Source organism: Cherax quadricarinatus, chromosome 79, assembly GCF_038502225.1.
Source record: "Cherax quadricarinatus isolate ZL_2023a chromosome 79, ASM3850222v1, whole genome shotgun sequence".
Taxonomy (NCBI): Eukaryota; Metazoa; Arthropoda; class Malacostraca; order Decapoda; family Parastacidae; genus Cherax; species Cherax quadricarinatus.
This window is the reverse complement of record NC_091370.1, coordinates 7,385,546-7,409,764: the sequence shown is the minus strand read 5'-3', so window position 1 is coordinate 7,409,764 and position 24,219 is coordinate 7,385,546. Positions and strand designations below refer to the sequence as shown.

The 24,219-nt window shown below is 42.8% G+C and overlaps 1 protein-coding gene across 10 annotated transcripts in view; it reads right to left on the bottom strand.

The window, feature by feature from the left end:
- Positions 1 to 24,219, bottom strand: part of LOC128702637 (5-phosphohydroxy-L-lysine phospho-lyase) — a 140,176-nt gene that overhangs the window by 49,192 nt on the left and 66,765 nt on the right. For all 10 annotated transcript variants that reach the window (XM_070101882.1, XM_070101876.1, XM_070101879.1 and 7 more), the window contains 3 exons: positions 22,750 to 22,832; positions 21,534 to 21,667; positions 1,351 to 1,424 (listed from right to left, as the gene is read on the bottom strand). In XM_070101882.1, the coding sequence (XP_069957983.1) occupies positions 1,351 to 1,424; positions 21,534 to 21,667; positions 22,750 to 22,832 (291 nt within the window). The remainder of the gene's footprint in view (positions 1 to 1,350; positions 1,425 to 21,533; positions 21,668 to 22,749; positions 22,833 to 24,219) is intronic.

Below are 24,219 nucleotides of genomic sequence, written 5' to 3'. Positions count from 1 at the left end.
AAAGTATAGTAGTACCAACACACTTATATGGGTGTGAAGCTTGGGTGGTAAATGCAGCAGCGAGGAGATGGTTGGAGGCAGTGGAGATGTCCTGTCTAAGGGCAATATGTGGTGTAAATATTATGCAGAAAATTCGGAGTGTGGAAATTAGGAAAAGGCGTTGAGTTAATAAAAGTATTAGTCAGAGGGCAGAAGAGGGGTTGTTGAGGTGGTTTGGTCATTTAGAGAGAATGGATCAAAGTAGAATGACATGGAAAGCATATAAATCTATAGGGGAAGGAAGGCGAGGTAGGGGTCGTCCTCGAAAGTGTTGGAGAGAGGGGGTAAAGGAGGTTTTGTGGGCGAGGGGCTTGGACTTCCAGCAAGCATGCGTGAGCGTGTTAGATAGGAGTGAATGGAGACGAATGGTACTTGGGACCTGATGATCTGTTGGAGTGTGAGCAGGGTAATATTTAGTGAAGGGATTCAGGGAAACCGGTTATTTTCATATAGTCGGACTTGAGTCCTGGAAATGGGAAGTACAATGCCTGGACTTTAAAGGAGGGGTTTGGGATATTGGCAGTTTGGAGGGATATGTTGTGTATCTTTATATGTATATGCTTCTAAACTGTTGTATTCTGAGCACCTCTACAAAAACAGTCATAATGTGTGAGTGTGGTGAAAGTGTTGAATGATGATGAAAGCATTTTTTGGGGGGATTTTCTTTCTTTTTTGGGTCACCCTGCCTCGGTGGGAGACGGCCGACTTGTTGAAAAAAAAAAATATATATGTATTGTATAATATAAGTCATAGAGTGGGGCTTGAAGCCATGAGTGAGCCCCACCCATACGGGGAGTTGTTTGCAATTATGTTATTACAATTTCGTGAGTCACTGTATAAAAAAAAATGCCCGTTTTCACAAATCTTGACCTAAATCATAATGACCAAGAAACTCTGACATCATTACTTTGCCTTGGATAGGCCACGAAAAAACCTTGAAACGTACTAGATATGTACAGTGCAGAATGACTCAGTGCCTTTTATGACTATAATTATAGTATGGATGTATACTTCAAGCAATCTGTCTGTACAAATTTTTAAAAATTACGTTTTTACTAGATTAGGCATTTCCTACCAAGGTCTCTTCAAGGGAGAAGAAAAAAAAAAAAAAAACTAGAGCTACACTCTTTTTTCAGATCAACCCTATTTATCCTTCATTCAGTCTCATTCCCATAGTGCTGTATGAACCCCTGTGAATTCAGCACTTTTCCATAATTATAATAACCCCATCAGGGTAGAGGACATTGAATTATAATGAAGCTACCTTCTAATCATCCATGTGTTACAACAGATGCATGCCGATACATTTACCTCTTTAATTCGTTCACCCAGAAGAGCAGCAATTTCTCTAGATGTTACAACTGCAGCCATTGGATACCCATTACCTGAAAATATTAAAAAATAATATAATTTCATGTTTTGTAATTTTTCTGTATGCTTATCTAGACTCTCCAAATGGTAAAAACAATTTTATAGTTATTTTGTTTTAAAATACTATAAAACATTTCAAACTTACAATACAAATGAAACTATTACTGCACAATTTTGTTTTTCTTTGTAATGTGTGCTAGCCATGTCTTTTATATCCTTAAGTTGGTACGATAAGTTTATTATCCACCTCTGCCCATATCCATCTTGTGGACAACAGTAAAATGAGGTATACATAACTGCCTCAGGTACAGGGCTCCATTATTATTATTAAGTAAGCAAGTGTTACTTTTAAATAGTTTATTGCTACTGTATGCTGAATTAATAACAGTAGTTGTAGGTATATTACAAACCAACCATTCTGGAAAAATACCTTGACTTTACTCATTGTAAATAAAGCATTACCCCTTTCTTTAGCGTGTGTGACCTAATTTGTGTTAGCATAACGAACTCAATTATGATTGTGACCAGATGTAAGCATGTAAGTACACCTACCTTCCGACTTACGACCAAGTTCGGTTCCGAGAAACCGGTCATAAGTCGAAATGGTCGTAAGTCGAACTTTACTACTGAATATCAGCATAACATTTTTGTAATGACTATTTTATTGTTTTATTTTGGTATTTCATGTTTTACTTTACTTTTTATGCTGTTAGTACTGTATTTTATACTGTAAGGTTTAGGATAAACACTGTGTACAACACAAATAGTTGTTTATTTCCCAGAAATTTGGCATAAAAAACACGGTCGTAAGTCGAGTGGTCGTAAGTTGAACAGGTCTTAAGTCAGATGGTAGGTGTAGTTCATTACCACTAACTTGGTCAGCTATCAGACTTTGTGGTCCAGTACCTGGACCCATTATGTGCCTCTGATCTTTTGACTACCACGCACAAGATGGGTATGGGGCACATAAAAGATATTAAAACTATGTACCTAGTTATAGGATGTTTCCTCAGTCATGACTTGAGTTGTGGAAACATTAAAACTGATTGTGTGATTAAGTACAGTGGAACCTCAAAAATCGAACGTATCACATATCGAGCGTTTCGAAAATAGGACCATTTTTTCGGACAAACTGTGTCCCTATTATCGAACGCACCCCTATTTTCGGACTGCCGGGTACAGGACCTGTCTCCCGCCCACTCTGTCCGTGTCCCCGCACAGGCGCCGTGAGCAGTCTAGCTTTGTTTATGCTTGAGTGAACACTAACCTTCACTCTCATTCACGCATTTTACGATTATTTCGTTGTGTTTAGTGCTTGTGGGACTGTGAAATAAGCTACCATGGGCCCAAAGAAACTTGATAGTGGTACCCCTGTGGTAAAGAAAGTGAGAAACACCATAGATGTGAAGAAGGAAATAATACAGAAGTATGAGAGTGGTGCGAGACTTGTTGAGCTTGCCAGGATGTATGGGAAAAACAAGTCGACCATCGGTTCTATCCTGTCAAAGAAAGAACAAATCAAGGAAGCTGATGTTGTGAAAGGTGTTAATATAGGGAGTGGATGAGGTGCCTTCTTCAAAGATTAAGGAGATTTGTGCCAAGTGGAATGATGTCCAAATGTTTGTGCAGAAGTACCACCCTGAGCAAGCTGAAACAAGCCATCTTTGCAACAAGTTCAGTGACAGAACCATGTCCCATTTTAGGGAAATGTTAAAGAGGTGCCAGAAACAGAGGACTGTGGACAGTTATTTTGTGAGACAGGGGTCCAGTGACTCAAGCTGGTCCTAGTGGCATTAAAAGACAGAAGGGAAGTAACCTCAGAGAGGGCTTTACCTGAAGTCCTCATGGAGGGGTGTGATGTAGTTCAGCTGGGCTTGTGAGGTCTCTGGGGAGACCTAATTTAACCAATTATATGGTCATCTTGCCTTGGCAAATGTCTGTCAGAGACGCCTTTCCGGCTTAAGTCTCAGCACCTTTGTTCGTCACTGGCGTCAAATCCAGGCGTCAGGTCGTACACGTGGTTGTGGGGTGTGCTTGAACCACCATATAAGCCCAAGGAACAGCTGAGCAGGAGATATGGTAACCACGAGGAAATTAAATCTTCATCAGAGTACAAAACAAATTCTGGCCACAAAATAGAGCGAAACACCAACGTCAAAGACCTGGGAGTGATCATGTCGGAGGATCTCACCTTCAAGGACCATAACATTGTATCAATCGCATCTGCTAGAAAAATGACAGGATGGATAATGAGAACCTTCAAAACTAGGGAGGCCAAGCCCATGATGACACTCTTCAGGTCACTTGTTCTATCTAGGCTGGAATATTGCTGCACACTAACAGCACCTTTCAAGGCAGGTGAAATTGCCGACCTAGAAAATGTACAGAGAACTTTCACGGCACGCATAACGGAGATAAAACACCTCAATTACTGGGAGCGCTTGAGGTTCCTAAACCTGTATTCCCTGGAATGCAGGAGGGAGAGATACATGATTATATACACCTGGAAAATCCTAGAGGGACTAGTACCGAACTTGCACACGAAAATCACTCACTACGAAAGCAAAAGACTTGGCAGACGATGCACCATCCCCCCAATGAAAAGCAGGGGTGTCACTAGCACGTTAAGAGACCATACAATAAGTGTCAGGGGCTCGAGACTGTTCAACTGCCTCCCAGCACACATAAGGGGGATTACCAACAGACCCCTGGCAGTCTTCAAGCTGGCACTGGACAAGCACCTAAAGTCAGTTCCTGATCAGCCGGGCTGTGGCTTGTACGTTGGTTTGCGTGCAGCCAGCAGCAACAGCCTGGTTGATCAGGCTCTGATCCACCAGGAGGCCTGGTCACAGACCGGGCCGCGGGGGCGTTGACCCCCGGAACTGTCTCCAGGTAAACTCCAGGTAAACTGGTGCAGCTGGTAGTGCTGCTGTTGTCGTACAGGGTGATGGCTCTCAAAGAAATTGAAGCACGCATCAATAATTGGGCCTCTACCCTTCAGACAGAACTGTTTGCCATACTCCTTGCACTGAAATGCATCTATGTATCTAAGATTGACAGTTTACTTGTAACTGATTCTCTGTCATTCATAAATGCTCTCAACTCATTAAGCATAAATTGTGGCATGCTTGTGTCAGAAGCCAGACACAGGTATGGTAAGATTGTGGACAGTGGACTCAGAGTGCACATGCTGTGGATTCCATCTCCCATTGGTCTTCGGATGCATGATAGAACTGATAAATTGGCTAAGCTGTTATGCTTTCAAAGAGGGAGTAGATTACAATCTTGGCTTGTCAGGTAATAGTTTGAGAACAATAATACGAAAAGAACTTCAACTGAATTTTACTGACTTAAGACTCAGGGAGATTAACACCAGTCAGTCCATCTATCATCATTCTATCATGCAGGAGGAGCCACATGTCTATGGTGCATCCAACAAAATAAGCAGACTCTTGGATGTCACTACCGCCCAGCTCCGGCTGGGTTACAAGTATCTTTGGCAGGTTAAATCATCACCACCAGATGTAGACCAAACGAAATGTAAACTTTGCCAGATGGACTATTGTCACACCTTGCGTCATTATGTACTGGAGTGCGATAAAATTAATGAATTTAGAGACAACTCACTCAGAAATGTTCAAGAAATGGCAAAGTATTTTATCCACAGTGGTATATTACAGACCATTCTGGAGAAATACCCTGACTTTGCTAGCTGTAAATAAAGCATTACCACATGTGTGTGTACTCATCTAGTTGAGGTTGCAGGGGTCGAGCCCAAGCTCCTGTGTGCGTGTGCAGGGCAGGGTTAAGAAGTCTCCGGGCCCTAGGCTATTCAGATTGGTGGGGCCCCTTTGAGTTACGGGTAAGCGAATTATTATAATCAAAAAGAAGCGCTAAGCCATAAGGACTATACAGCACTGCAGGGCAGGAAGGAAGCAAGGGCATCAGGTGGCAAAAGGGAGATGGATGAGTAATAGGTTACGGATAACAGCGGGGTAGTGGATGGTGAAAGGGTAAAGGGCAGCAAGAGACTGAACTAGAAAGGGCTGAGGGGAGTGTGAAAAGTATCATCAGAGTTTGTGGAGTAAATCAGTCGTTGTCAAGAAGTCAATGAGAGAGTCAGGATTAAAGGAGGGTCCATCAGCAAGAAGGGAAGGTAAAGAGATAGTAGTAGAACGAAGACGACGTTGGAGGTAAATTCTGCGTGCTCGTTGACAGAATGTGGCTAATCGATACTGGAACTTGACACTGCTCACAGAGAGGAACAGGGTGCCTCTCCATGAGATACCCATGAGTAAGACGAGTGTGGCCAATGCGAAGGCGGGAGAGAGTGGTCTCCCAACCTCGGCACTGATGACAAGAAGACTGCCAGTAACCTATGCTCGGTTTAATAGAATGAAGTTTGTTACCGAGCAGAGTTGACCAACGTTGTTGCCAACGGGTGCGAAGGTGGGTAGCTATTGCAGCAAAATAGTCCAGAAATGGAACATCTCGATAGGAAATCGGTAGGTCATGTACTGCTGACCGCGCAGCAGTGTCTGCCTGTTCATTGCCCTGTACGTCGACATGACCAGGGACCCAACAAAAAACAATATCTTTATGTTTGGTAGAGATACGGCGTAGCCAAAGTTGGATACGGAGAACTAGGGGACGAGATGTATCAAATTTTCGTATAGCCTGTAGAGCACTAAGGGAGTCTGAGACTACTACAAATGATGACACAGGCATAGATGCGATACGAATAAGTGCTGCAAGAATGGCATACAGTTCAGCAGTAAAAATGCTAGCTGAAGATAGTAAATGCCCCCGCACGACGCTGTCCGGAAACACTGCTGCGAATCTGACGCCGTCTGAAGACTTAGAGCCATCTGTGTACACAGCGGTGGCATGAGAATGGGAGTGGAAGTGATCAAGAAAAAGAGAGCGGGAAGCCACCGTAGGCAGTTGAGCTTTCGAGCAAGGGAGTGAGAAAGAACAGACCCGAACAGCTGGAACTTCCCAGGGGGGTAGGGAAAAGTGAGATGCTACATGAACATATAAAGGTGGTAACTGAAGGGAAGACAAGAGTGAATGTAGGCGAAGAGAAAAGGGACGGAGCAAACAGGGGCAGCGAACGAATAAAGAATGTCTACTAATATCGGTGACCATTCTATAAATGGAAGGATTGTGTAGATCGTGAGAGCGTACATAGTAGCGAAGGCACTGGGCATCACAGTGATCAGACAAGGATGGAACATTTGCTTCTGTATAGAGGCTCTCAACAGGGGAAGAGCGAAAAGCACCAAGGCACAAACGTAATCCTTGGTGATGGATAGAGTTAAGGCTAGAGAGAGTAGCAGGAGAGGCCGCGGAATAAATCTGGTCACCATAATCGAGTTTCGATAAAACGAGGGCTGAATGTAGGCGAAACAGAGTTCGACGATCAGCTCCCCAGGAAAGATGAGCAAGGGTTTTAAGAAGGTTTAACCGGCTGTGACAAGTTGCCTTCAGAGAGGTAATGTGAGGTTTCCAGGATAACCGACGGTCAAAGAGAAGGCCTAGAAACCTGACTATCACGTTCGGGGATACGGGAGCCATAGAGATACAAAGGATGATCGGAGATAACAGAGCGTCTAGTGAAAGTAATTTGGTGAGTTTTGGTACTTTAAAATTTAAACCCATGCGTGGTGGCCCAAGTGGAAACATGGTCGACCACATGCTGGAGAGAAACTGCAATAAGGTGACAGTCAGCGCCTGCACAAGCAATAGCGAAGTCATCAACATAGAGTGATGACCAAATATTGGGTGGAAGAACAGAGGCCAAATCATTTATAGCAAGGAGAAAAAGTGTTGTGCTTAGAACACATCCCTGAGGGACACCTTCAGCTTGGACGAAGTCCTGGGAAAGAACATTATTGACTCGAACACGGAAATGTCTGTCAGTTAAAAAGTTCTTAAGGAAGGACGGTAGATTGCCTCGGAGGCCTAAGGAATGGGCCTGGGCCAAAATATTATACCTCCAAGTTGTGTCATATGCCTTCTCAAGGTCAAAAAATATGGCAATAACTGAGTGATTATTCGCAAAGGCATTACGAACATACGTATCCAAGCGTAGTAAGGGGTCTATGGTAGAACGACCCTTACGAAAGCCATATTGACTAGCGGATAGACTGTTGTGTGTCTCTAAATACCACATTAAACGTCGATTTACGAGACGTTCCATCACTTTGCAAACTGCACTAGAAAGAGCGATGGGGCGATAGTGGGAGGCATCATGTCCTGTAGTACCCGGTTTACGGAAAGGGAGAACAATGGCAGATTTCCACAGCTGGGGAAGAACTCCTTGTGCCCAAATAAGATTGAAGAGGTGTAAGAGGACTACAAGGGCTGACCGATGTAAATGTTGTAACATACGAATATGAATGTCGTCAGGCCCAGCTGCCGATGATCGGCAAGCTGAGAGCATTGCCTCCAGTTCTTGAAGTGTAAAAGGCACATTATACTGTTCTTCTCTGAGAGAAGAAAAGTCCAAGGGTACTAACTCTCTAGCAGACTTTGAGGAAAGAAACGAGGGGCATAGATGGAGCCCTCGGGAAATACGGACCAGATGTGTGCCAAGTTCAATGGCAACGTCGAGAGGGTTTGCTACATCAACACCAGCGACCCGTAGAACAGGAGCCGGGTCAGGAGAGTATTTACCACTCAATTTCCTCACTTTTTTCCAGACTGCACTCATAGAAGCAGAGGTGATGGTGGAAACAGTCTCGCCAACAAGTGCGTTTAGCTTCACGGATGACACAGCGAGCGATCGCACGCTTCTGCTTAAAATCAAGAAGTCTCTCAGCGGTTCTATTGTACTGGTACCTGCCCCATGCAGCACGTTTCAAACGTACTGCACGAGCACAAGCAGGAGACCACCAAGGCACACACTTCTGAGAATGCCTGCCTGAGGTTTGGGGTATAGAATGAGAAGCTGCGGTATGAACTGACGTCGAGAAGATGTGTAGGAGCTCATCAATGGAGGATGAAGAAGGAACCTCACTAAAAGCAGTGAGGTGTGAGTAAAGATCCCAATTTGCCCGATCAAATTGCCAGCGAGGGCTACGGAAAGGTGGTGAATAGGAAGGAGAAGTAAGAATGATCAGAAAATGATCGCTGTCATGTAAGTCTGGTAGAACAGACCAGGTGAAGTCTAGTGCAGTGGAGGAAGAGCAGACTGATAGATCGATGCAAGAGAGAGTATGAGTACGAGGATCAAAATGGGTGGGAGTACCCGTATCTAAAACATGGAGGGGGTGAGAGGCGAGAAAAGCCTCCAACTGGATGCCACGTGAGTCACAATGAGACCCCCCCAGAGGAAATGGTGGGCATTAAAATCACCAAGTAACAGAAGTGGTGGCGGTAAGGATGAAACAAGAAAGGCAAAGTCTGGGATAGAAAATGCCTGAGAAGGAGAGAGATATAAAGAACATATTGTAAACCACTTATTCAAGTGGATACGGGCTGCAGTGTAATGCAGCGAGGTATGGACAAATAGTTGACAGTACGGAATATCATTGCGTAGAAGAAGGGCACTTTCATTAAAGGTCCCATCTGAGAAAGGATTCGAAGAATACAATAAATTATAGCCTGAGATAGGTTGGAAAACAGCCGAGTGTAATTTTGGTTCTTGTAAGCAAGCACCAACAGGGGAAAACCTGGAAAGCAACATCTGAAGCTCACCCCGATTACCCCTGAGGCCGCAGATATTCCACTGTAAATAGGCCATGATTGGCGATGAAGAAAATACCAGGAATCTGTAGGTAAAGGCACCTATGGACTAGAGGGGTTAGAAAAGTCAACGTGTGGTGGCATTGGAAGACGTTCAAGTAGCGAAGGAACGGAGCGTTGCGAAGAATGGGGTTGTGAAGATGGAGGAGAGGGAAGAGAAGGAACAGGAAGTGAATCAGTGTCCATTGAAGGTTTAGTCTCTGCAATATATTCTGAAATGGCTTCAAGTGTTTCTGAATTCAAAGATGTATGGGAGACCATATTGGAGATAGAAGGAGGAGGGTGAGTAAAGATTGGGACAGTAATGGACTGTACCAAAGTAGAGGGGGAGGGAAGAGTGTAAGGGACTGGAGATGAAATGTGGGGGGGTACAGAAGAGGCAGAAACCTGGGAGGTGGCAGAAGAGGGAGAAACTTGGGAGGGGACAGGGGTGGAAGGCATAGTACGAGGAGGGTGAATCTCCACACTTGTAATAGAGCCAGAGAGAGGGGAAGAACTAGGTACAGAGACTGGAAAGGTAAAGTGTGGAGGTGGAAGAAGGGAAGGAAGGGGCAAAGAAGATTTGAGCAATGTGGATTTTTTGGACTTCTGAGTAGAGGGGCGATTGGTAGTAGGTGTCGTACGAGGTCTTGTCGATACTGGGGCTTGTGAGGAAGGACGCGAAGATGTGAGAACAGACTGAGTTGTAGTCGGGACGTCAGAGCCAAGGACAGCAAAAGGATTAGATGCAGTAGTGGCTATGGGAGGGGTAACAACAGAGGAGGCTGCAGAAGATGGGACCCCAGAAGTGGGGGGATGTTTGGAAACACGAGAATAAGAAACACGGGGTAGTCTCCCTTGGAGGCGGAGATGAGTAACTGCCATAGCATAAGGGAGACCTTCTGCCTCTTTGAGGCAACGGATTTCACGTTCATTTAAGTAGACCTGGCAACGGCGGGAGTACGAAGGGTGAGCTTCATTACAATTAAGGCAAGATGGAGGTTGACTGCAAGATGTATTAGAATGGTCGTCGGCACCACAGACTGGGCATTCGGCCATAGATCTGCAATATTTCGCTGGGTGACCAAAACGCCAGCAATTTCTACATTGTTGCGGTGTAGGTATCACCTTTCGAACTTGTAACCGATGTCCCGCGACATATACAGAGGACGGGAGTTCTCGGCTGTCAAAAGTTAAACGAGCCACATTGCAAGGGTAACGTCTCCGCCCCCGGGCAGGAAGGACATAAGTGTCTACTTTGAGGATTGGGAGATCCTGGAGTTCCAGCTGTTCAAAAATGTCATTGCCACATGACTGGAAATTCTGTTGGACTATGGTATGGGGCAGAATGACAGTACCACTACAAGAATTGAGAGAAAGATGTTTTTCAATAGTGATAGGAGTTGTATCGATATTCGAAAGGAGAGAAAGATCATGAGCTTGGGTAGCATTCTGGACAGTGACGATGCTCATACCGCTCGAGAGCATGAAATGAAATATCTCTACCAACATGATGCAGGAGCGCTTTGCCAATACTATGGTCAGAAAGGTAGGCAGAAGAAGTCGGTCTTAAAGTAAAGAATTTAGTCCATTGTGTGGTCCGAAACCGAGCGTGGAGAGGGAGTGCTTGACGTGTCGGTCTTTTCCGAGTATAATGGGAAGGTAACGAAGGAGCATCATCAGGAGATTGACGTTGGCGTTTAGGAGTAGGACCGGAGTTGGTCCGGCGCGAAATGGGCGGGCGATTCGAAAATTGCCGTACCGTAGAGGGAGAAGCCGGAAGCATAGTCAAAGGAGAGCGGAGTTCAGATAAATCGAAGGAGTCAGTCGAAGCCCCAGTACCTGAAGCGGGTGAGGAAACAGCACCAGCAAGAGGTACAGGGGCATCAGGAGTGTCCGAAGAGTGGTCTAAACACAAGGTAGGGTCAGAATGGGGTGCGGTATCAAGAAGGGGCCCGGGGGTAGTGGGTTCATGGACTAGGGCTGCCATGGTTAGGTTACTCCTTTGCTTTTTGTTTTTAAGAAAAAAATAGAAAAGAAAAGAAAATAAAAATAAAAAAAAGAATAAAAAAAAGGGGGGAGCGGGGAGGAATAGTTCCCAGGAGGAATGAAAGGGCCGGAAATCTCCCTCCGCACCTAAGAGGACCTCAGCACCGCTAGTAGCGCAGATGCAGCATGGAACCCGTGCCATACCCTACCCTTCATGCCAGTAAACCAGCAATCCGGGATAGCAACCTCACATCTGCCGAGCTACCTTGGTGGACAAAAGAGAGGGCGGCCGGATATCCGCCACAAAGCATACCTCCTTCAGCCACCACCCCTGGAATCCGAAAGGTGGCTTCCAGAGATACACCCGTCGCCCGAAAGACACCCAAAGTTACTCCGGGATACCGGAGAGGGATCGGGACATCCCCAGGCAATCCAGATTCCACGGCAAACTACGCCACCGCCAACAACCTCAACGGAATGGGATGGACCCCGGTGTCCTTTCCCCTACCTAGGAACTAGCGCACCTGTGGGAGAAATCCCAAAGGCCAAAAAGAGGAAGGGCAAAAGGGAGGGGTGAGGAGGAGGAGGAGGAGGAATGGAAAAAGGGGAGGATGGGGAGGATGGGATAAGGGAGGGGAGAATGGGGGGTAATTAGGTTTGGTCTGAGGAAGAAGACCGACAGGGCTAATTCCTCAGACCAAGAGCCTCTTCACCACGCCAAGGAGCCCCCCTTGAAGAGGACGGGTAAGCGAAGCTACCCCTTCCAGCTTGGGGGTGGGGGGGGGGTCGGTGTGAGCCTGTTTAAGGTCTAATTAAATATATTCTGGCTATTTAGATTAAATTTAATAGGGAAAGTATATCAAGACAACCAAAACCATTTACCAACAGCCATTATAACTATCTTGTTAAATCAAGCATTTTAAAGAGAATAAACTCAAGACAGCATAGTATTTCTAGATTAGGCTATTAAAGTAGTGACATCATGTACCTATTATATTCAGCATAACCACTACAGCACTATTATCCCCTTTATAAATCACTGACCATTATTGTTATCACTGCATCATGCATAAGACTATCAAATCATATAAACTCAAGAAAATAAACAATTGTTTATATTCACAGGCACTTCTTAAATAAACTTTTTTTCTGGATTTCATATTGGCAAAATCATCAATTATATTCTGAAAATCAATATTTCTTGTTAGATCAGACTCAATGGTCAACAAGGCTAGGTTACACAATTTGTCTTGGCTCACTGTTGAACGGAGCTGGTTTTTCACTCTTTTCAAAACAGAAAATGAACGTTCTTCTTCACAGTTAGTAGCTGGAAGTGTTAGGTAAAGGCGATACACTATGTCAACATTAGGGAAGGTTTCTGAGATACCTGCATTTCTTAAATGTTTCAAAGCAGCTGAGGGCGCACATTTTTCAGGTGGAGCTTTAATCTGATTCATATACCCAGAAAAATGAACTATTTCTTCAACAAATGTGTCCTGAACATCTGCTGAAAGGTGTTGCAACTTTAATGCAGCTTCTCTCAATTCTGCATCTGGCATAGTAGTAATTTTGAACAGAAATCCAAACTTGTCATTGAGATTCTGGTAGATTTCTTTTCTTTTCACCAATTCTGCAATCAGTGAATCCAGAATGACGAAGTATGTAGCTGTCTTACATTTCTGCCTTGGTAGCAGCACAATTTCATTGTCTGGCTCTTCAAAATTGAGTTTCCTCTTCCTTGACCGCTGATGATCAGCACGGTAACTGTAGTCTTTCACCAGCAGTTTAGCTTTCTCTTCTAACATTTCAAAAGTGTGGAAATTTATTTGGTCCAAATAGTTCCACAGCTCAGATCCAGCATGGGCGTCTGGTCGTCTGAGCCGAGCGGCCCTTAAACCCTCCCAAACACGGCATTCTCTGGTTGGCGGTTGGTAAGCTTATTTAATTTATAGATTTACTCTTCAGGGAAGGAGTAGGTAGTTTTACTGGTAGTACACTAATATTAGGTTTACTAAGGCATCTGTAGATAATGATAGAGTAGACCTAAGACCTTAACATAGGTAGTAATAGGCCGATAATGTAGGCAAACATTAGGATAAGTTAGCTAGGGAGAACTGGCAGCCCTAGCTTGAATGGTGGGGCGCAGGTCACAAAGACAGAATAGCGTCCTTCTTACGATAGACACCGACTGGACAAGACGTGCCGTGAACAGCAGGCGGCGCCCCCACGTGTCTTCACATCTGAGACCTGGGGAAATCTGGTAGAGGCACCTCGATGTACCGTAGATGATCTCCATCAGCCCATACAGTAAGACGAGATATTCACCTTTTCCCGTAGGATCTGGCCAGTGTCTTAGGAGATTGTGGGTTGAGTTACTGAAGGGCTCGGCGTGCTACAGAGAGAGAGCATGCCCAGTAAGTACCAGCGTCTCAGAGCCATTTGAAGCTAGCGTCTGAGTCTGCATAGTTATACTAGGGGATACATACCCTCTTGGATATAGGAATTTCTGAGGTGCAGGCAGGACACTAATAACGATTGAATATTGCAGGAATTAATGCTCCCGGTTGCACGTGGTTCCCAAGGGGAAGTCCAAAGGGGCTAAAGCTAGGCTTAGGAAGTTGAAGATCAGGATATATGCTGCAACACCAAGTAAGTTAGTCCTTTATACGTGCATGCAGGCAAAGTTTCTTGCAATACCAATCATTTGTGAAAATCTGTTCTATAAGCCACTTGTGAGGCTGAGGTACCCACCTCAGAGCTCGGTGTCAACAGAGTTTGCCAGGGTAGGCGACTCACTTGGAGGCAGTCCACACAAGTTTTCACAAAAAGCTTCATCATTGTGAAGTGAGCTTACAAATTCCACTAAGCCTGCATAGAGGTTAGCACAAGTAGCCATTTCAATTTCAATTTTCTGAAGTGTCTTGTTCGTGGCATTTAACCGTTCCAGTATACAGTCCCAAAGCACACAGAGTAAGGCCAATTCAAAATCTTCCAATTTTGATGCTAAGCTGGCTGCTTCGCTTCTTGTAGTTGCTGTCTGGTCTTCATCCTCTGCTATTTGGATCAAAGCAGAAAGTATTTCAGCAAAGCTGTCTTTCAAAGCATGTGTTGCATCATGCTGCGCTGACCACCTTGTTGTTGATAATGATTTGATGACATCTCCATGATGGTTGACTTGAGTATACTCCACCGATGCGTTGAAGCAGAGAAAAAATTAAAAGAGTGCTTGTAAAAGTCCAAAAAATGAAACTGCAGCGACACAACACTCTGCAGCACATGACCCAACAAGATTAAGAGAATGTGCTGAGCAGGGCACATATTCAGCAAGTGGGTTGATTTGCTTGATACGGGCTTGCAATCCATTATATTTACCCGACATGTTACTTGCATTGTCGTAGCTCTGGCCACGGCAATCCATAATAGAGAGATCATGTTCAAGCAGAGTATCCAGTACTACATTCATCATTGTTTCTCCATCATGGCCTGAAAGAGGAATGAATTTTATAAAGCGCTCTACAGGCTTACCACTGGAGTCGACAAAGCGAACAATGAATGTCAATTGATCTGTATGTGAAATATCTGGTGTTGAATCTACACTTATTGCAAAGTATTTTGCAGTTTTCACAGCTGCTATGATGTTATTAAGGACCTTCTTAGTCATCAGTTCAATAAATTAATTGCATATAGTAGATGACATGTAAGATCCAGTGCCTTTTCCTGCATTCCCAAGGCGTGACACATGATATGCTAAGAATGGATCGAATTGTGCTAACAGTTCCATGATCCCTAGGAAATTGCCATCGTTTTCCGAACCAAAAACCTCATTTTCTCCACGGAAAGCAAGTCCTCTTAGAGCTAATTATTATTATTATTATAATAAAAAAGAAGCGCTAATCTTAGAGCTAAGAATTTTACAATAGCAACAACTCTTTCTAGAACTTTTCTCCAATAAGTGCGCTCTTTTTCAGTTTGATTTTCCAAATGAAAATCCAATAATTATTGCCTTTTTTTCTGTGCACGAAATAACACTGGCTAAAATGCAGCTCCTGTGAGTGGTGCTGTTTTCATGTTCCTCGAAACGCTTGGAATTTTTCCAGTCATTGAACCCCTGTGTGAAGGTATTTTCTTTGGCAGAAAATAGCTTGCATGCTGAACAGTACACTTTTCCTGAGCTTTCAGAGTATACCATCCATGATCTTTTCACAGTTTCTGAATTTGCAAGCTTCCTATAAAACATAGATGACTTTAAACAACGACGACTTCCATCATCATAAATCCTTGCTGATTTCCTAAAGTCAATGTTCAGAGTTTGACTGAAGTTTTCTGCAATGAAAGCATTACGTAGAGAATCTGGGATTACATTTGGCCATGAGGCAGGATCTTTTAAGACAAATCCTGTGGATGAAATGTCCGTTGAGACATTGAGAGGAGACACAAAAGAAGTAGATGCTGGCTGAGAAATAATGGAGGGAGGGCTTCCTGTATGATCTGACGTATCTGCAGATTCAACTGTACTGGTAACATCAGAAACTGTTTTCGTGAGCATGTCTGTGATCTTTCTGCAGCTTCCTACATCTTTCTTTTTCTGTTCTTCTTCTTGAATTTTCTTCTTTCTTTTCTGTGACCCACTCGCATAATAACGTCCAACATCACGTTCACGAGATGCCATAATGAGGATGTATCACTGTCTGTAATCATGCAAATACAAATTTTTCATTATCAATTATTAATTTTTTAATTATTAATTTTTTTGTCAATTGGGGGGATATGGCCCTTGTAGCCCCCTTTCCTCTGGCTGCGCATCTAAAAATTCAAAACGTTACCAGAAAGGAGTCATATACAGAACTTTTACCATAGATTAGGTTAGTGATTTGGGCTACGAATATTTTACTAATTCATCCTCCTTGATCTCCAATTTACTTAAACAGAAATCATACCGAGTCCAAGAACAATGCACAATGGTATTTATATTACCATTTTCATAACTAAACTAATCATTATGTTTTGCATGATATATGACCTACCACCATAGATAAGGACATGAGAATTAAAGAATGCAGAGACAATTTTCAGTTTCACCCAACCAACGATTTTCTGATGTGGCTTATGTGTTTCTGGGGAAATATGTAGCAAATTAATTGATGTTCTACATCACTTCCGTCGCAACTTGAAAACTAAGCATTTGCAACGGAAGTGATGTAGAACATCAATCAATTGAGATCTGTTATTGAAATGATAAAGACTTAAAGACAGGACAAAGTGCTTTTAAAACCTACAAACGGAAGTCAGTTTGCGTTTTTAGGTTTTTCTTTATAGTATTTTTACCAAAAATGCGTCTTTACTGGTCCATGCTTCTTTACTGGTCAAGTAACCCTATCAGGTACCTCCCTTAACATTTAGAGGCGAAAACAAACATTTATCCATACACATCAATGTCTATCAACAACACTTCAGTTAATTTGTCACAGTACAAGTCTAGATAACGTGTAATTACTACAGAAAATTGGAGAGGAATCTCCCATACTCACCCATTAGCGGGAAAACACAGCTGTTCTGATGTAAACAAAGGCGTGTTGAGTGTTGCCATCTATGGTCAGGTTTATTTATTTTTATTTGATTTTATTTCATTATTTTTGTTTTGATTAATTTTTAAAAATCAATTTTACTCTCCAAACACTTGAACTTTTTAGGTAGGGACCCCTTTGCACTTGCACCATGTGCGCAGTCTTGGATGAGCCCCTGAACCCCTTGGACCGCGGGGCCCCCAAATGCGCGGGGCCCTAGGCAAATGCCTAGTTTGCCTATGCGGTAATCCGGCATACAAACTCATACACACGCAGCGTGTGTATCAGTTTGTGTGTGTGTGTGTGTGTGTGTGTGTGTGTGTGTGTGTGTGTGTGTGTGTGTGTGTGTGTGTGTGTGTGTGTGTGTGTGTATGCGTGTGTGTACTCACCTAGTTGAGGTTGCGGGGGTCGAGTCCGAGCTCCTGGCCCCGCCTCTTCACTGATCGCTACTAGGTCACTCTCCCTGAGCCGTGAGCTTTATCATACCTCTGCTTAAAGCTATGTATGGATCCTGCCTCCACTACATCACTTCCCAAACTATTCCACTTGCTGACTACTCTGTGGCTGAAGAAATACTTCCTAACATCCCTGTGATTCATCTGTGTCTTCAGCTTCCAACTGTGTCCCCTTGTTACTGTGTCCAATCCCTGGAACATCCTGTCTTTGTCCACCTTGTCAATTCCTTTCAGTATTTTGTATGTCGTTATCATGTCCCCCCTATCTCTCCTGTCCTCCAGTGTCGTCAGGTTGATTTCCCTTAACCTCTCCTCGTAGGACATACCTCTTAGCTCTGGGACTAGGCTTGTTGCAAACCTTTGCACTTTCTCTAGTTTCTTTACGTGCCTGGCTAGGTGTGGGTTCCAAACTGGTGCCGCATACTCCAATACTCCAATATGGGCCTAACGTACACGGTGTACAGGGTCCTGAATGATTCCTTATTAAGATGTCGGAATGCTGTTCTGAGGTTTGCTAGGCGCCCATATGCTGCAGCAGTTATTTGGTTGATGTGCGCTTCAGGAGATGTGCCTGGTGTTATACTCACCCCAAGATCTTTTTCCTTGAGTGAGGTTTGTAGTCTCTGGCCCCCTAGACTGTACTCCGTCTGCGGTCTTCTTTGCCCTTCCCCAATCTTCATGACTTTGCACTTGGTGGGATTGAACTCCAGGAGCCAATTGCTGGACCAGGTCTGCAGCCTGTCCAGATACCTTTGTAGTTCTGCCTGGTCTTCGATCGAGTGAATTCTTCTCATCAACTTCACGTCATCTGCAAACAGGGACACCTCAGAGTCTATTCCTTCCGTCATGTCGTTCACAAATACCAGAAACAGCACTGGTCCTAGGACTGACCCCTGTGGGACCCCGCTGGTCACAGGTGCCCACTCTGACACCTCGCCACGTACCATGACTCACTGCTGTCTTCCTGTCAAGTATTCCCTGATCCATTGTAGTGCCTTCCCTGTTATCCCTGCTTGGTCCTCCAGTTTTTGCACTAATCTCTTGTGTGGAACTGTGTCAAACGCCTTCTTGCAGTCCAAGAAAATGCAATCCACCCACCCCTCTCTCTCTCTCTTGTCTTACTGCTGTCACCATGTCATAGAACTCCAGTAGGTTTGTGACACAGGATTTCCCGTCCCTGAAACCATGTTGGCTGCTGTTGATGAGATCATTCCTTTCTAGGTGTTCCACCACTCTTCTCCTGATAATCTTCTCCATGATTTTGCATACTATACATGTCAGTGACACTGGTCTGTAGTTTAATGCTTCATGTCTGTCTCCTTTTTTAAAGATTGGGACTACATTTGCTGTCTTCCATGCCTCAGGCAATCTCCCTGTTTCGATAGATGTATTGAATATTGTTGTTAGGGGTACACATAGCGCCTCTGCTCCCTCTCTCAATACCCATGGGGAGATGTTATCTGGCCCCATTGCCTTTGAGGTATCTAGCTCACTCAGAAGCCTCTTCACTTCTTCCTCGGTTGTGTGCACTGTGTCCAGCACATGGTGGTGTGCCCCACCTCTCCGTCTTTCTGGAGCCCCTTCTGTCTCCTCTGTGAACACTTCTTTGAATCTCTTGTTGAGTTCCTCACATACTTCACGGTCATTTCTTGTTGTCTCTCCTCCTGTGTATGCGTGTGTGTGTGTATGTGTGTGTGTGTCTCAACTATCAATATTTGCACCAATAACTACAGTTGTGACCGGGTGTGGAAGTGTGAATTGCTCATTACTCTATAATTTGTTCATGATTGTAGCCATGTATAAACCTAAGTAACCATTCTTACAGGATTCATTACCTTTGTAACCTGTGAGTTCATTACCTTTGTACCTAGTTCAGCTATCAAAACTTTGGGGGCCCAGTCCCTGGACCCATTACGTACCTCTGTAATCCGTAAATACCTTTGTAACTTGTCATGATTGTGACCAGACCTACCTCGAGCTCATTACCTTTGTAAATTGTGAGTTCATTACTTTTGTAAATTGTGAGTTCATTACCTCTGTAACTTGCTGGACTTTGGAGTCCAGTCCCTGGACCAATTATGTACCTCTGTAATCTTTTGACTACCGCCCACAGGATGGGTATGGGGTGCATAATAAACATATTAAACTAAAGATCGTCCCAACGTATCAACACCTGACACCCATTCTCTTTGCTGACGTCATGACTTGTGTCATCTCCCACCCAAATCCTGCCACCCTCAACACCATTGTTAACGAGGAGCTACTCAAAATATCTACTTGGATGACAGCCAATCAGCTTACACTTAAACACTGGTAACAGGGCAGGTGCTGCACAACTTAGCATTAAGATCGACAACATTCTTACTGCCAGACATAATGAGGGCAAATTCCTAGGCCTGCACCTTGACATCAACCTGAATTTCAGCACCCACATTCAACACACAACAAAAAGAGCATCCAAAAGGGTTGGGATCCTCTCCAAGATACGTTACTACGTGTCACAATCTGCCCTTCTCTCACTACCAATTTATCCCGACCTCACCTATGCTATTTGTTCTTGGGGATCAACTGCAGCAACACACCTAAAGCCAATAATAACCCAACAGAAAGCCACAGTACGAATAATCATGCAATCCACTCCCAGGCAACACACCTCCCCACTCTTCATATATCTAAACTTACTCACTGTTCAGAACATCCACACTTATTACTGTGCAACCTACATTTACAGAATCTTAAATATCAATACAAACCCTGACCTAAAACACTTTCTTGATAGTTATGACAGGACCCACAGGCATAACACCAGACAAAAATATCTGACATTCCCCCATGTCTGGTTAAACCTATACAAAAATCCAATGTACATAAAAGGGCCTAAAATCTGGAACACCCTACCTGAAAGCTCTAGAAATGCAGACATTCATCACTTTCAAAACTACCGTTAGAAAACATCTTTATCTCCCTGACACCCCACAGTCAGCTAACATGAAAACCGCCTATTCTCTTGTATCATACAAACCACCTAGACCTCCCTTCAATATCTGAGATTCCCCACAATTCACACACTCACCCAACTGACTATAAACATAGAAATACGTAATACAACTATTACCTAATGAACCTTAGACTAGTCATAAGTTTGCCTGTGATACTCCAATATAGGAGTTTCAATAGGAACTATGTATCGTACCAATACAAAACCATTCACATTGCTAAATTTAAGAACTGTAATGCAGTTACCTAGCCTTAATACCAACATGCTCCATAACCTGTACCAATACAGAGCTCTGAATTAATCTTAGGCTGCTTGAAATGGCTAGTCATGCTAGGTGTGATAGTGGCCCTCTCTGTAATTAGCATTTTATATTATAATCAAGGGGGAAGCGCTAAACCCGTAGGATTATACAGCGCCTTGGGGGGGATGTGGAAGGCATTCAGGCTTAATTCGGGGAACTGGAGCACAGATTCAATTCCCTAAATCAAGAGCCCTTCACCAACATCAAGGAACCTTCCTTGAGGGGAGCATTTTATATGTAAACCACACTATTCTATAATATGTAAACCCCACACTTTAATCTTTATAGAGAATAAACTATTTGATTTGATTCAATCTCATCTTAAGTACCCGGGCTTGATCTTGCTATGAGCGGAAGCAGTGGCTGTGTTTCCGTACACCTGTTGCCCCCTCTTCACCTAGCAGTAAGTAGGTAACTGGGGATTAGCAGACTGTTGTGGGTAGCATCCTAGGGAAGAGGAACAAAGTACCCCAATGGAAATAAGCCATATTAATTTGAAAATGATCAATGAGGACGTATTTCAGTTACTCCATTATGGTAAACTGTGAAATAAAAGCCAGAATGGAGTACAAAATAAATTCTAACCACACAACTGAGTGAAAAACCAATGTGAAGGGCTTAAGAGTGATAATGTCAGAGGATTTCACCTACAATAATCACAACACTGTCATTACCACAACTGCAAGGAAAATGATATGGATAATAAGAACCTTCAAAATAAGGCATGCCAAGCCAATGATTATCCTTCAAGTGATTGTCCTCAGCAGGCTGAAATACTACCACACAATAAGAGCCTCATTCATGGCAAGCAAAATGGCAGATCTGAAGAATGTACAACTAAGATCTTGCTTGTGAATTCAACGTACAATTCCAAGACCTGCAAGCTAGACCAACTACTAGTATTTGTTATAGTGTATGGAGTAGAGTTTTAACTAGGCTTAGTTAGGGATATGATTCCCTTTGGATTAAGTCGAATTACCCCAGGCACTGTATGACAACACTCCCCCAATAAGACAACTAAGAATAAGACTAAATAACAATAACTAACAAGAGTAATAACTAAATAATAATAACAATTTAACATTTACCGAGTGACTTTCCAATGATGACTATATCCGGTTTGACATCTTGGGCTTGGAATGACCAGTAATGTGAACCAACACGCCCAAGGCTTGTCTGTACTTCATCAGCTATGCAAAGTCCACCAAACGCTCGCACCATCCTGTTAAAAACAAAATAAACAGAAGTGATAAAAGTCAATACATACTACTAATGCTCAATGAAAAAATGAGGCTTGTTATGGGAATGCAAAGATTCAAACTTCGGTCAGAATGAAGTTTATAAGGTTATGGCAACATAATGACAAAGTATGCTGGCACATCACTAATTTTATAATGCCTTTTACTAAATAATTTGCTCCATATTTCTAGCAGCGTTTAATGACTCACGAGTTTAACGCTTTTCATGATTATCATTTTACAACGGAACATTGGGACATACAGTAAGACGCACACACGGGAATGGGTTACACGAATGTTGAGATTTGGAATATCTGAACTGATATCCCTGCACTTCTGAGACAATATTCCTTGGAGTAAAATGGCAGACTGCTTGAAAAAAAATGATAATTAGCATATGGCATCTTCAGTGCCTTACTGTGAACAGAAGGCCTATAGATTCTGCAAAACAATATTATATGCTTGTTCAGGGAAACAAAGTTTTTGTACAGTCTTATGAAGAACACTTCTGATCTACCTACAGTGGCAAGTTAAAAAAAAAATGTTCTAGGTATGATGCTCTCGCTGTACAACATTTCTTATATCATTATATTCATATTCAATGTTGGCTGTGTCAGCAGACAGAACTGTTTTTATGGGGAAGGAGATGCTCCTGATTCTACTGAAATATAGCAATATGGACGTCTGGACTCTTCGACACGTTCTGTAACTCGGGATTTTTTGTAATCTGCCGTTGGTTGATTGAAAGACCTATTTTTTCAGTAGTTCTTCAGCTCTTGCAAGACAGCTGGACCATTAGAAACCAAAAAGTTATTTTGCATTAAATTACAGTTGGACTTCTTGCTGCCCTCCCTCCATTACTACCAGTTATGCTACAATTTAGTTTACTTATAGAAAGTGATAAACCCATAAAGTGTTTGATGAATAAGACGCTTGCAACTCTTGGGTATCTCTCTGAAAGACGTTTTACCCACCAAGGGTTTTATCTATCTAGTACAGAGACGATCAAGGAATAGTAGAGCGGTAAAGTAACAGTAGAGAGCATAAAATGTAGGTCTGAACTTACTTGTAGAGCTCTTGAAGCCAGGTGCTGGGAGGGTCAATGCAACCAGGTACTGTTAACATGGGCTCCGCAATGAAGCATGCAAGCTATGGAACAGAAATCATGATATTCCTTCATTAAATATTCTTTTAATAATTGAGAAAGAAATTATGATACTTTATTTGCAGTGAAGAACTGAGAAGGCATGGATGGCCTTTTTCGGTTAAGTGCTGTATGACCCACATAGTTTTAAATTATTTGCGGCTATAATAGTTATCTGTATTGGATTAAAGTAAGTTAAGTGTACATATATCGAAATGTATATTCCTCCACGTGTACATGTGTTGTGCTTCTCAGTTAATACACATCAAGAGACCTATATCAGCAGAATATATACAAAGTGCCTAGTACCAAGGTCTGTTCTTTCTTATTTATCATTACTCATAATTTAACTATCCTATTTTAATAATTACGTGTAAACTACATTACCTATGGTATACTGCAGAAAAGAAAAATTATTTGTATATTGTACTTAATTTCGGATACACCACTAACCTATATATTCTTGGAGATATTCATGGCAAGTGTTTAATATTATAGTCCAACAGTAAAATAATAAATCCCTTTTGTGAATTTAAGAGTACGACTAGAAATGGATTTGTAAGGAGGGACGTAGCTCTTGCACTCAAAAATTTGACAAAGGAGCTATAATTAAACCTTTCAAGAGGTCTAGGAGCTTTACATACACAGTTAAGAAGCCTAGCACCTGTATTTAACACCCTCAAAAGTCCAAGGAGGTGTAGATAACACCAAGACACCCAGAAGCTCATACCAGATCAAACACTGCGAAAACAAGAGCAGAAAGACGAAACTACGTTGGCCATGTCCGTAGAGCTTAATCGACTCTATAACTTATGAAGATGTAGATGACAATGGATCAAGCTCAATACCATACTTCATTTTATTTATGTGGTTTGGTTACTGAATTTGTGTTTATTATTAGCTGTTTGCATGGGGTATCTGTGTACAGTGAAATCTGGGCCGAAATATTTCAGCACAAAATTTAACGAGGTCAACCACCACATCGCACAGAACTGTCCCTAAAAGTTACCACTATTTTACATGTGCTCAGATTTATTAGAAAGATCACATCAAACATGTATTCTACCTCCTATATAAGTTTTCCTTTCTCTAGATCTTGTTATCTGCTGAAGGAATCTCAGAGATTGATATGTGGAGAGTTTTCTTGTCTTTGTCTACAAGTGTTTTTCCTTTGAATTGAAAGGTGTTAATTTAATTTTGATGCTCCTACATAAGAGGTATTCATAAACTAGGTGAATCAGATCTTTCAAGTGAATAAAACATGAAGGATATGGATTTATCATTGACAGTTACTAAACAAAATCAGACCATGGGTATTGAAGCTGCTTAGGTCTGATGAAACAAGATTCTGAAATCACCTGCTGTAATACCAGTCACCACCTAGAGCTAATG